The 14,301-nt window shown below is 41.1% G+C and overlaps 1 protein-coding gene across 1 annotated transcript in view; it reads left to right on the plus strand.

Moving 5' to 3' along the window:
* Positions 1-14,301, plus strand: part of LOC144492986 (transmembrane 9 superfamily member 2-like) — a 99,715-nt gene that overhangs the window by 66,221 nt on the left and 19,193 nt on the right. The window contains exons 11-14 of the mRNA XM_078211741.1: positions 3,116-3,235; positions 5,003-5,060; positions 10,119-10,278; positions 12,466-12,617. Of these exons, the coding sequence (XP_078067867.1) occupies positions 3,116-3,235; positions 5,003-5,060; positions 10,119-10,278; positions 12,466-12,617 (490 nt within the window). The remainder of the gene's footprint in view (positions 1-3,115; positions 3,236-5,002; positions 5,061-10,118; positions 10,279-12,465; positions 12,618-14,301) is intronic.

Below are 14,301 nucleotides of genomic sequence, written 5' to 3' on the forward strand. Positions count from 1 at the left end.
ATAAATAGACTGGAAAATTTGGCGGACGAATGGCAGATGGAATTTAATCCGGACAAATGCGAGGTGACGCATTTTGATAGATCCAATTCAGGTGGGAGCTATGAAATAAATGGTAGAACCATCGGAAGCAGACACAGAAGTCTGGGAGTACAGGTCCACAGATCCATAAAAGTGGCAGCACAGATGGAAAAGGTGATGAAGAAAGCATAGCATGCTTACCTTCATTGGCCGGGGCATCAAGTATAAATGTTGGCAAATTGTTAGTTATATAACGTGTTGGTTAGGCCACATTTGATTTGATTTACTATTGTCTCACATATCAGCATACAGTGAAAAGTATTGTTTCTTGCACGCTATACAGACAAAGCATACCGTTCACAGAGAAGGAAGCGAGTGCAGAATGTAGTGTTGCAGTCATAGCTAGGTTTTAGAGAAATAAATTGAATTAAAGCATTTAGAGAGTTTAAAAGAGTTAGAATGAAGTTTTAAAAGCATAGAATGAGAGTAAAAGATAGAGTTAGAAGGTGTACTGGGCACAGCTTGCAAGAAGTCGCCTCGCTCCGGCACCATTTTGGAACACACATTTGGAATTCTGTGTCCAATTCTGGTCACCACACTACCAGAAGGACGTGGTGGCTCTGGGGGGAGTAGGGAAAAGTTTTACCAGAATGTTGCCTGGTATGGAGGATATTAGCTATGAGGAGAGATTGAATAAACTGGGATTGTTCTCCCTGGAAAGTTGGAGGCTGAGGGGTGACCTGATAGAAGTTTATAAAATTATGAGGGGTATTGATAGGGTGAACAGTTGGAAGCTCTTTCCCAGGGCAGAAATGACAATTAGAAGAGGGTGCAAGTTCAAGGTAAGGGAGGAGGGAGAGAGAGAGAGAGTCAGTGGAGATGTGCGGAGGAAGTTTTTTTACACAGAGGGTGGTGGGGGCCTGGAATGCACTGCCAGGTGAGGTGGTTGAGGCGGACACGTCAGCAACATTTTAGACTTATCTGGATAGACGCATGAACAGATGGGGAATAGAGGGATACAGGCGGCTGGTGTGGATAGGACAACGTGATCGGTGCAGGCTTGGAGGGCCGAAGGGCCTGTTCCTGTGCTGCACTGTTTGTTTTCACCCAGAAGCTTTTGGGGGTGGTCTGGAACTCGCTGTCTAAAAGGATAGTAGATTCAGAAACACTCAACATTTGGATATGTACCTCACTGCAGAGTGACAGACCAAATGCTGGAAAGTGGAGTTAGGCTGGTTGGTTTGTTTTTTCAGTTCACAGATGTGATGGGCCAAGTTGCCTCTGAGTGCTGTAAACATTCTGTTTCCATAATAAATGTCACCAAGACAGCTTAAAGATGTGGCAGTTTATACTCAACCTATGTTGAGTAGAGCAGGAAGTGGCGATGCACAGATGTGCAACCTTGGTAAGAATGGGGTGATGTTGGTTGTGGAGTTTATGTAACAAAGCTTTGGAGGTTGAGGATGATGAGAGTATTTGAAGTAGTTGAAGTGCCGAGATTAATAATCCTGAGTTACAAGTTGAAGTCACACCATGGCAGCTGCGGAATTGAAATTTGCTTAATTAAATCAATTTGGGATTAATAGCCAGTGTCAATAATGGTGACCATGAAACTACCGGATTGATATAAAGGTTTACTAATGTCTGTTAGTGAAGGAAACAGGCTGTCCATCCCCATGTGACGTATATGTGACTGTAGACCAACAATAACTCTTAACTGCACTGTGAAATGACCGAGTGAGCCACTTGGTTGAAACAGAACTGCAGGCTAAAGCTGCAAGCCACGTAGTTTGTGGCGGATCAAGGCGGTGTAGCTCTCCAGCACCACCTTGTGGGCAATAGGAGGTGAACAGTTGCCAGCTCTCATACCATAATGAATAACATGGGTGTTTGAGGGCTCTAGTAGAAGTTGGAGCAAGGTGAAGATGATATTGTGGAGGTTTATTTTTCATTTGTATGGCTGGGGAAACCATTATAGTGTGATGTCAAGGTTAATATTCCATTCAACAGCTTCAGCTGAAGTAGTGTAAATGGTTGTGATGCCACCAGGAATGGATCTCTGTGGGCAGGAGTTTAGTATCTGGGCAATGATCTGATTTGGATGGCAATAGTCACAATTTGAGCTTTTCCTTGTGTTCATCTTGTGGAGCAAGTGGCCATATCTTCCCTGGCCTGTCCTCAAGTCATTGAGGCCCTGTGGAAAATTAATATCTGAGACTTAATCACTCAGGTCACGTTATGGTTGGTGATGTTTGCACCGTGGAGAGGTGGGGCTGTTATCAGTTTATAGGGTGTGGATTATGTTCCATCCGAGACGACAGGATTTCAGACAAATGCGTGGATCTTGTTTTGAGGCCCTGTATCGGCAGGAGTACCTCGTTAGCTGTTAGTCGCTGGTTATTCTTTGATTTGGGCATATTCCCTGCAGACATCAGGATTCAATATGTACTCTCATAAGAAGCCACTTGTGTTGTTCTCGAAAATAGTATTTATTGATGAGTAGGTTTCCAGTTAGAAGCTCAGCTTGGGGTCAAGCAGTTCAGACATAAAACCCTGTTCAATCTGAGAGTATGGGAGAATCCAATTTTAACAAATATTGAAACCTGCCATTGTCAGTCCGATTTGTGCTTTCTTGTAACACAAAAATAAATGCTGGAAATAACAGAAGAGGTAAAACCTGTGCAGGAGCAGAGGAGTTAATTTTACAGGAGGGATTCTGATGAAAGCAAGGGGATGACTTGAATGGTTAACTCCCTGTTTCTGCACATATTCTTTCAGAGTCACACTGCAATTGTAGTGTGAGCAGATTGCAAAAAGCTGCAATTGCTTTTTTCAATTTTATGATGCAGAAGAGAAAATGCAACAGTGGAGATAATTAATTTCTACAGGTTTAATATTGGCCCGCAGTCTCCAGGTTAAATGTGTGTGGGGAGGAAACTTAAGTGAAGTTTGCACCTTAGGAAAAATACAGAAATACACAGCCTTCATTGTACTATACTGAGAAGGAGCTGCATTCAACTGAGAAAATGAGACCTGGAAAAGTGATATTTGCTGTACATTCTGAGACATTTCATTTCTTTTTCCACCCATTGTATAGTCCTGGCATGTCTTGGGTTCCTTTCCCCTGCGAACCGAGGAGCATTGATGACCTGTGCTGTTGTGCTGTGGGTCTTGCTAGGAACGCCTGCAGGATACGTTTCTGCCAGAATGTACAAGAGTAAGTGACGTACGGTGTAGTGATTTTTTTGTCATTACCTGTATTTGCATCAAGTTAAATCAATGATGTTGATAGTGGTGATTGAGATGATGTTTCAGGAATGTTATTAACCCAAAGTAGCTACAATCAATAAACTGGCATAAAATATTGTATGTGACCTCTGTGCACTGTAGTGTTAATATCCACACTGGGAGAATAAGGTATTATTGTCATAGATTTGTTCCCTTCATTTTATTCATTTCTTCCATATCCACTACCGTAAACCTGCTTTCAGCATGAACAGGAATTGGAGAGATGAAACTTAACCCCACTCTGCATTTTTGTGTTGATGTTTTAAATTGAAAGCCCACTCAACACTAGTCATTCAAGAGGAATAGTCTTTCTTGCTTTAGCCTTTCAAAACACTATTCAATCCAAGAAAACAACTTGCACTAACTTTCCCTCCCCAATTGTTTCAATGGAAATAGTCCCAATGTCTCAGGTCATTCCTGGTGACTATCGTTCCCATTCCTAGTCTTTTATTGTGTTTTGCCTCCCCAGTGTGTTGCTGTGAAGGAAATTGGAAGTAGACGCTGCTATGTAAATTCAACCAGAAGTAAACATGATCATTGTGTTGTAATGAGAAAAGTAAAACATGCATCAGGAATAATACGGCATTGAGCCCAAGCGGTCAGCATCATTCTTCATGCTCCACAACAGTCTTTACCCACCTTAATTCATCTCACCCTATTAACCTATCCTTTTGTTTTGTGAACGGTTTGAGCAAAAGCAAACTTGGAATGTGGTCACTATGTTTACTTAGACCTTTATTTTGACATACCAAGTTTCAGTTTTGTGGCTAAGTACAAAAGCATTGGGGGTATCCATTTACTGACAATTTACTGCCCTTATCTTAACAGGAACCCGATAAAGATTAACATGTCCCATTACTGTTTTTTGTAGCTTCACTCTCCAAGGGTTCTAGGAGCATCTTAAAACAAAATAAGGGTGGTTTCACTGGCTTTTGTTGTATGCCATGGATAAGTCATGATGTAGGGACGCCAGCATTGGACTGGGGTGGGCACAGTACGAAGTCTCACAACACCAGGTTAAAGTCCAACAGGTTTACGTGGAATCATGAGCTTTTGGAGCGCTGCTCCGTTTTAGGTGAATGATCAAAGAGCAGCGCTCCGAAAGCTCGTGATTCCAAATAAACCTGTTGAATTTTAAGCTGGTGTTGTGAGACTTCTTACTGTGGATAAGTCAGTGAAACAAATTTAGAAAATAAAATAATTGGGTGCTGGGAATCTGAAATAAAAACAGGAAATGGTGGAAATGCTCAGCAGGTCTCAGCAGCATTTGTGGAAAGAGACCAGTTAACGTTTCAGGGCAATGACTGTTTGGCAGAACTATTTCGGAAATCTTTTGGGGATCCTGTCCCTTTTGAAAGAAACACATTGGAAAAACACATTTCACTAATCATTCTGACCAGTGATCATGTCTGGATAAGAAATTTGTTCAAGTGTTTGCTGCACATGAAGGCAGCCAATCGTCTCTGTGCAGTGATTATTATGAATTGAGAACGGATTCTCCGTCTGCTTTTAGTACTGCACTGGGCCTTGACTGAAATAACGGAGGCCCACACCCCAAAACACTCGCCAAGTTAAGAGTGACAATACATGTTTTGATGTTGGAAAGGACTTTAGTACTCAGGATCACTAGCTCAATAACATTTTTTTACTGTCATCTTTGAGAGTAGTTTGTTTAACCGTTCCAATCTTTCCACAGCTTTTGGCGGTGAGAAATGGAAGACCAATGTTCTGTTGACTTCTTTTCTGTGTCCTGGGTTAGTATTTGTCGCCTTATTTCTGTTGTTTGTTATAGAATCTGTGCTTTCCTGTAGTATTTGTGATGCACATAATTTGCATGAGTTAATGTCATATTATGTGCAGATAAAGCGAGATGAATAAATTTTGGTGAAACAGTGCAGTGTAGGGTAATGAATACCCAATTAAAGCACAGAATTCTGATGTGTGCCATTAATATTTCATTTCTTTCCGATTTTCCTTAAATAACTAAATACTTAAGAACATAATAGGAGCAGATGTCGGCTGTTTGGCTCTTTGAGCCTGGGTTGGCCTTGCAATACGATCAAGGCTGATCTTCTACCTCAGCCCCATCTTCCTGCATTAACTCCACATCCCTTCACTGAAATTCAGGTCTGGAGAGAAATTTAGTTATCAGAGCATCCTTCATGTAAACATGTAGTTTGTTTACATTCTAAATAAGATGCACATTAATGATTAATTAACATTTAGGGGTGCATTCGCAAGAGCTGGTGACAGTTTGAGGTCACTTCCTACACGTTGGATTTAAGCCTGCGACCATGCACAGGCAGAGATGTCTTATTCATTGAAGCTTAGAGTTTTCCCACTTGTGTTCTAACCAGGCGGCAATCTCTCTCCCACTCCTCCAAATCATTTTACTGGGTAGGAAGACTTCAAGCTGGATGGTGACAGCCTTGGTTTGCATGTTTTAATGATGAAATAGGGGAGTATTGCTAAACAAATATTAACGGTGTTGATTTATAAAATGCTTACATTGCAAGTTTAAGAAGACAGCTGAATTACAGTCCTGTCTTGGAAGATTCTCCCTCCTGATCATCAATCCTAAACTCTCACCACTTAAATTTGTACCTTTATGTTACACATTTGCTTAAAATCGGTCCTGCATTGAACTCCCCTCTTTCTGCTCTCTGCCCTTAAACCATTGTGACTGCACCCAGACTACTTTTCCATCAATGTAAATCGGTTCTTAAATTGCGTGGTATCTCATTTATTAAAGCAGCAAGATCGCACTTACTCAGTACTTCTCCTCCCACTTTCTATTGAAGGAAATGACAGGCCTGGCTAAATTTCTAACATCTTTTCAAATGTCAAAGAAAATAAAGGTTTGATTATCATTTTTTTCTTTCAAATAAAGAGTGTTTCTTTTTAGGTTCCCCCCCGCCCCCAAAACCAACCACTGACCTCAACTAGTCTATTGTGCCATGCGTGGAAATTAATCTTGCCATTTTTTTAGATATAAAATAGAATGCAATTAAGCTTTTCGATGCTTCATTATGCTCATTGACTTGTTGCTCAAGAGTTAGATTCTGTTCAATCTTTTCGAATAAAAATTCAACAATAACAACTTGCAGCTCTGTAGCTTTGTTAATATTGTTATGATCCCAGCTGATGCAACTGGACAAGCCAGGCCCCAGAGTGGAACCTGACTTGATAGATCCTAACTTTTAGTTTTTGTTTAGACACATGGATGAACAGAGTCACAAGACTGCTGATGAACTTTTAACAAAAGAGTAAAGTATGTATTTATACTACTCCTTCATCCCAGGGTTACCTTCACAGATGTATACACATTTGTAAGGATGGCACAAGTTACAAAATCTTATACTCTAATGTTCTCTGTAAGTACACAGCCCATGTAAGCCAATGAGCAAAATGTGGTCAGACACACTGCAATCTGAAACCAAGTGATAGATGCTACCCAAAACAACTACTTTGGATCCCTCATTAGATCTTGTTAGACTGTGAGCCAACTGATCTTACTGGAACTCTGCCTTTCACATGAGGGTTTCCAAACTCCACTCTCGAAGAACACACATGAAGTCTTCTCCCAAGCAATACTTTCTCTTGGCAATCTTTACTAAGGATTCACATCCAGGATTTCAACCTCCTTTCAGTATTCTTCTGCCGTGTGCATTCCAGCTTCCCCACACACTCTCAAGTAGCCACCACGCCAGCAGAACACCACTGTTTCACAGGCTGCTTTAAGGTGTCACCAACCTTAAGATCACTACAGTTGTCTGGCTTCTCACAAGCGAACCTTTCCAAGTCTGCACCTTGCAGCCAAGTCTTTAACTGACAGTCTCTCTTGATTTCACTAATAGAACCCTCTTCAGATTTCTGTTTTTTGTTCCTTTAACTTCCAGGAACTCTTGTTGCCTGGTTTCTGGGACTTTCTGTTCTTTAGGTACTGGCGCTTGCTTTCTGTCCCTCTGTATTGTCCTGCCTGTTCTGGCAGTTTCTGTGGAAAGCTTCTTGCCTCTGGGGTGGCTTATTCAAACTGAACTCTTAACTGCTTCTGCTTTCTCAGTGTGGGCCTCTAGTTGCCAAGCGATAGTTTAGTTTTTTTAAGTAATTGCTTTTGCATCATAAAACCTTCATCACGATGCAAGCAAGGTTTAAAATGGAACTAAACCGGCAGTAACATGTTTAACATGAAGCTAAACTGAAGTTTTATTCTTTTCTTAGCACAAAATTGGTCATAGTCAGAGGTTTACAGCATAGAAACAGACCCTTTGACACAACTTGTCCATACTGCCCCTTTTTAACCCCTAAGTTAGTCCCAATTGCCCGTGTTTGGCCCATATCCCTCTATACCCATCTTGCGCATGTAACTGTCCAAATGCTTTTTAAAAGACAAAATTGTACCCGCCTCTACTACTACCTCTGGCAGTTTGTTCCAGATACTCGCCATCCTCTGTGTGAAACAATTGCCCCTCTGGACCCTTCTGTGTATCTTCCCTCTCACCTTAAACCTATGCCCTCTAGTTTTAGACTCCCCTACTTTTGAAAAAAGATATTGACGAGCTGATCTATGTCCCTCATTATTTTATAGACCTCTATAAGATCACCCATTAGCCTCCTACGCTCCAGAGAAAAAAGTCCCAGTCTATCCAGCCTCTTCTTATAACTCAATCTATCAAGTACCGGTAGCATCCTAGTAAATCTTTTCTGCACTCTTTCTAGTTTAATAATATCCTTTCTATAATAGGGTGACCAGAATTGCACACAGTATTCCAAGTGTGGCCTTACCAATGTCTTGTACAACTTCAACAAGACGTCCCAACTCCTGTATTCAATGTTCTGACCAATGAAACCAAGCATGCTGAATGCCTTCTTCACCACTCTGTCCACCTGTGACTCCACTTTCAAGGAGTTATGAGCATGTACCCCTAGATCTCTTTGTTCTATAACTCTCCCCAATGCCCTACCATTAACTGACTAAGTCCTACCCTGGTTCGATCATCACCTTGCATTTATCTAAATTAAACTCCATCTGCCATTTGTCAGTCCACTAGCCCAATTGATCAAGATCCCGTTGCAATCCTAGATAACCACTTCACTGTCCACTATGCCACCAATCTTTACAGAAACTAAAAAAAACTTGAACTTTATTTCTAAGAGAATGCATATATATAAATTACTTGACCTTTTTCAATTTTCTAACAATGTTTATAAAAATCACAGAGAATGACCAAGTGGTAGAGAGTGTTGGACTGAATGGTCAGATATTGGTTAGAGTAGGATTGGATGGTCTATAAGACAGGTGAATTGGATGATGGATAGTTTGAGAAAACCATAGAAAAGTTGGGGTGTAGTAAAAGGCCATTCAGTCCATTGTGTCTACACCAGCCTAAAAAACTAGCTGCTCATCTTAATCCCATTTTCCCATGTCTGGTCCGTAGGCTTGCAGGTTACAGCCCTTCAGGTGGAGATTCAGGCACCTTTTAAATGAGTGTTTCAGCCTCTACAACCAACTCAGGCAGTGAATTCCAGACACCCACCATCCTCTGGATGATCATGGTTTTCTTCATCATGGAATCATAGAAATCACTACAGTGCAGAAGGAGCCATTCAGCCTATTGAGTCTGCACCAACTCTGCCAGATTATCTCAGCCAGGCCCTCTTGGATCCTTTTAGCCTCAACAGCTATATCTAATTCTTTCTTGAAATCACTCATTTTGACCTCAGCTACTTTCTGTGGTCGTGAATTCCACAGATTCATCACACTCTGGGTATGAAACCAGATGTGTTCCCACAACAAGCAGTGATAGTTTCATGGTCACCGTTACTGAGACTAGTTTTCAATTCCAGATTTATTTACTGAATCTAAATGTCACCAGCTGTTATGGTGAAATTTGAGTCCACATTCCCAGAGCATTCTTCTGGGCCTCATGCCACCGTCTCTCCATATAGCAAAATTCTGATGAGGTTATTGTTTAGCAAGTACTCATGTATTATTTTTAAGAATGAAAAATTAGTCCAAATAGCAGCCTTTTCCCCTCTGCTGTTCCAGTTGAATGTAATGTTTAAAGTAAAGTTTATTTATTAGTCACACTGTAATGGAGTTACTGTGAAAATTCCCTAGTCGCCACACCCCTGCGCTGCTTCGGGTATACCGAGGGAGAATTTAGCATAGCCAATACACCTAACCTGCACATCTTTGGACTGTGGGTGGAAACTGGAGCACCCGGAGGAAACGCACGCAGACATGGGTAGAATGTGCAAACTCCACACAGACAATGACCCAAGCCGGGAATCGAGCCCAGATTCCTGGTGCTGTGAGGCAGCAGTGCTAACCACTTGCCACCGTGCTGCCCATCTAGTGTAGTGTTAAAGAAAGAAAGATGGTTAAGGGTAGAATTAGAGTGAATGTTTATGCACTCTTATTATAGCATTAGTTACAGAAATGTGTATGGCAAGCATGCACCTCCCTATCTCAACAACCACAGTTTAAATCTGTGTCTAGGGCGCAAGTGAATCCCCAGTTGATGCCCATTGTCTGCACACAATTAAGCATAAGGAATATACAATTAACATTTGGAACTTGTAAAAGTTAAAATTGGTAAACATTTTGTTTTTTGGTCTCTCCAGTGTTGGTGCCTAATTTGATGACTGCTTGCCTGGATAATTCGCTGCAGTGATAGTGAATGTAGAAGCACTGTAAATAGAATATTGCAGTAATTTATGTTTTTTCAAAGCCAGGTTTGGGTAGAATGCCTAATAGAATCGTGCTGCTATGCTATATTTGAAATTAACAATGCTGCTTCCATTCACAGAATTGTCTTCATTGATTTCTTCATCACAAACCTTATCCTTTGGGTAGAAGGATCATCTGCTGCCATTCCCTTTGGAACTCTAGTGGCGATTCTGGCAATGTGGTTTGGAATTTCAGTACCGCTGACTTTTGTTGGTGCTTATTTTGGATTTAAGAAAAGGGTGAGTTTCGCAAAATGATCAGTGCGCATACACTTGTAAACTGGAAAGCTGATTCAATGTATGTACATGAAGATGCAAAACTGTGGGGAAAATAAATTCTATCTAGAATGTGTTAGAGCAAATTACCCTAAACTATTTTTAGTTGAGTCAGGATAATAGGAATATGGTCAGACTTGTGAAGGGAAAATTTTGGAACAACATTGGAAAGTATTTCTTTGCACGTAGGTTGACCAATGGCTGGTGTAGGTTACCAACAGGGATGGCTGAGACCATGATATTGGACTATCAAACACTGCTTGGGTACTTTAACAAGAGAATAAGATTAAATGGCAATTTTTGTCAGTACCTACCTTGTGACATAAGTCTGTGCATTTTAATTCTTGGTGTAAATGGTAAACAAATTGTCCAAAAAAAGTGAGGATAAAGATTGCAAGAATGCCTGCAAAGTTCTGGTAAATTGGCTCTAAGGATTTTTGGAAATGGAATCTGTGCATTGGAACATCTCTTCCAAACAGAAAGAAAGGTAAATCTGAACGGGCAAAAAGCCCATGAATGATACTGAGTCAGGAGTCTATACACAGTTATTAAACTGTGGACTTTTCACCTACCCAGCTTCTGCGGAATGTAACCTAACACTCCTTTTGCAATCACCCCTGAAAAGATTGGACGCATGCAACTCTCCAAGTCATCGTTCCTTCTGTCACTATTGTGCAGGGATTTGAGGAAATGTATACCTTGCTTTGCATATCCTTGTGTATCCTGGACAAATCACCATTGTTCGTCAGAGAGAAAACCATCAATGATAATTTCAGTTCAGCGATCATGAAATAATTTAATTTATGCATGATGACAATTCCATTCGATTTGTGTGTATTATGAAGCTAACCATTTGTGTTAACTGTTTTCCCCATGGTTTAACTCACTTTCCTCCTGTTCTGGTATACTCTTATTTCTCATAAGCAGGTCATCGTTTTTATTTAGGATTACTACAATTACTGTTTTATTTTTTTGATTTGAAGAATATATATTTATACTGTGTGCCACACAATATATGGGACTGTCGGCCTCTGCGGCACCTCCCAAGTCATAAGGCTAAATTAGGTGAGGGCAGCACGGTGGCACAGTGTTTAGCACTGCTGCCTCTCGGTGCCAGGGACCCGGATTCAAGTCCAGCCTCGGGTCACTGTCTGAGTGAGTTTCCTCCAGGTGCTCCGGTTTCCCCCCTCAGTCCAAAAATGTGCAGGTTAGGTTGATTGGCCATGCTAAGTTGCCTTTAGTGTCATTGGGACCAACATCCTAAACATTCACCATCAACGCATTGTAACAACTCGCCAAGACCTCCATGACCGCACCTCCCAAATTCTCAACCTCTTGCCATCCAAAAGGACAAGGCCACATGAAAACATCCGTCATCTTCACGGCACACACTATCCTGACTTGGCCATGCGTAGCTGTTGCTTCACCATTGCAGGGTCTAACAGCATTGTGACAGCACCTTCACATTATGGCAGTTCAAGGTGCCGGCTCACCACCACCTTCTCGGGGGTAATTATAGATGGGCAATAAATGCCAGTTTGCTAGCAATGCTCGCATCCTGAGAATTTTTTTCGTGAGTTTTAGCAGACATCAATCAGTGAGGAAGATCAGAAGCTGCAATTGAATAGGGTTGTAAATTGTCGAGAGGTTGACATTTTCTATGCGAGGGACATGACACATAATTGAAATGCTGCAGTCGGTATTTTACTTTCAAAATGAAGCAAGTGAAGCTTTAATGTGCAGCGCGTTCATTATCATTGATGCTGTATTCATTGAGTGCCTTTTTCCCTCACTTCACTCTGGCCCATGCTGATAACTGATTCTATTTTAAGAATTTGTGTTCCGAATATTTAGATGCAGATTTTTATAGAATGCACTTAGCTGTGAGAAGATTTGATGCACACAGAGGAGGTAGCAAAAAAATCATAAATATGCAAAACCAAACATGATTTTGCGAGACTCGGTCACATTAATGATCAATTAAATCTGCACTGATGTTCAGGAAAATAATAAATCAGAGTTTACTGTGTTCTTTGGGTAATAAATGCATGTTTTCTGTTTTCACTCTTCTAACAAGAAAATGTAGTGAGCAACAATAGAAATTGTAGTTATTGTCGACACGTGGTTAATCTTTGTTCATTTTTCTTTCAGCCCATCGATCATCCTGTGCGGACAAATCAAATTCCACGCCAGATCCCAGAGCAGTCATTCTTTACAAAACCTTTACCAGGCATTATCATGGGTGGCATCCTACCCTTTGGGTGCATTTTCATACAGCTGTTTTTTATTCTGAACAGCATCTGGTGAGTTGAAATGAATCGAACTGTGGAAAAAAATTCTCTTGTTCAGCTATAAATATTTGGAGTTCGACACACTGAGTCATCTTAATGTATCACCAAAAGAGAGAATGCTGGAAAATCTCAGCGGGTCTGGCAGCATCAGTAAGGAGAGAAAAGAGCTGATGTTTCGAGCCCAGATCATCCTTTGTCAAAGCTTTGTCAAAGTCTTAATGTATTATTTTCCTGTGACTGGTCGCGACGGAATCCGCTCCCGCGAAGCAGTAGAAAAGTAGGATACTGTGATTACTCCAAATCTGAAAATAGGAGAAAATGGTGGAAATATTCAGCAGGTCAGGTAGCATCTGTGGAGAGAGAAACAGTGTTAACATTTCGGTGACCATTCACGTCCCCACGACTTAGTGACTTGCATCCACAGCATTAAAAAAAGTGGCTTTTTAGATAGCAGATGCATTGATTGCAATTTTCCAAATATCTCCAGATTTTGGATGGAGCCCATCAGATTGGAAAATAGCGAAAGCAACGTCTTGATGTAAGGAGGAGGGAGACAGAAAGCAGGCCTCTTAGCATAACGTCTGTCATAGGGCAGATGTGAGAATCCGTTGTTAAGGAGGTTGCAGCAGGCACTCAAAATCCTAATACAACAGGCATTGATTTGTGATGAGGAAATATTGTTGATTAATTTATTAGAGTTCTTGGAGCAAGTAACAAGCAACACTGATAATGGGGAGCCTGTAGATGTCACGTACTTGGATTTCCTAAAGGCATTTGGTCACAGAATCATGGTGTACGGGATAACATGTTAGCATGGATAGAGGATTGATTAACAGGAAGCAGAGAGTAGGGATAAATGGGTCATTTTCAGGTTAGCAAGCTATAACTAGTGGGATCAACGCTGGGAACTCAACTATTTACAGCCTATATCAATAAACTGAATGAAGCAACAGAATATATGGTTGCTAAATTTGCTGACGACACAAAGATGGGTAGGAAAGTAAATTGTGAGGAGGGAATAAGGTGCAAGGGGATATAGATAGGCTAAGTAAATGGACAATAACAATTGGCAGATGGATCATAGTGTGGGTAAATGTGAGATTATCCACTTGGGCAGGTAGAATAGTAAAACAATATGTTTCTAAACAATGAGGAGAGATTGCAGAGCTGTGCAGTACAGAGAGATCTGGGTGTTCTGGTACATGAATCACAAAAGGTTAGCATTCAAATACAGCAAGTAACTAGATAAGGTAACGGTAAAGTCGCCATAGTCCCAGATGGCCATTGGCTGATTGGTGGTGATTTAACCTGAGAATCACTACACCTCAGGTGAGGGGCAAGGTTGAGAAAGTGGGGCCTTCATGAATAGCCTCAACCGATACGGGAATTGAATCCACGCTGTTGGCATCGCTCTGCATCATGAACCAGCTCTACAACTAACTGAGCTAAACCGACTAGGCTAAAGTGATCAGGATGGCAAATGGAATATTGTCATTTATTGAGGGGAGTGGAATGTAAAGGTAGGCAAGTTTTGTTACAGTTGTACAGGGTGTTGGTGAGACCACATCTGGAGTACTGTGTGCAGTTTTAAGGAAAGATTTAATTGCATTAGAAGCAGTTCAGCGAAGGTTCACTCAGCTAATTCCTGTAATGAAGGGGCTGTTTTATGAAGAAAGGTTGGACAGGTTGGGCCCAC

Source organism: Mustelus asterias, chromosome 4, assembly GCF_964213995.1.
Source record: "Mustelus asterias chromosome 4, sMusAst1.hap1.1, whole genome shotgun sequence".
Classification (NCBI taxonomy): domain Eukaryota; kingdom Metazoa; phylum Chordata; class Chondrichthyes; order Carcharhiniformes; family Triakidae; genus Mustelus; species Mustelus asterias.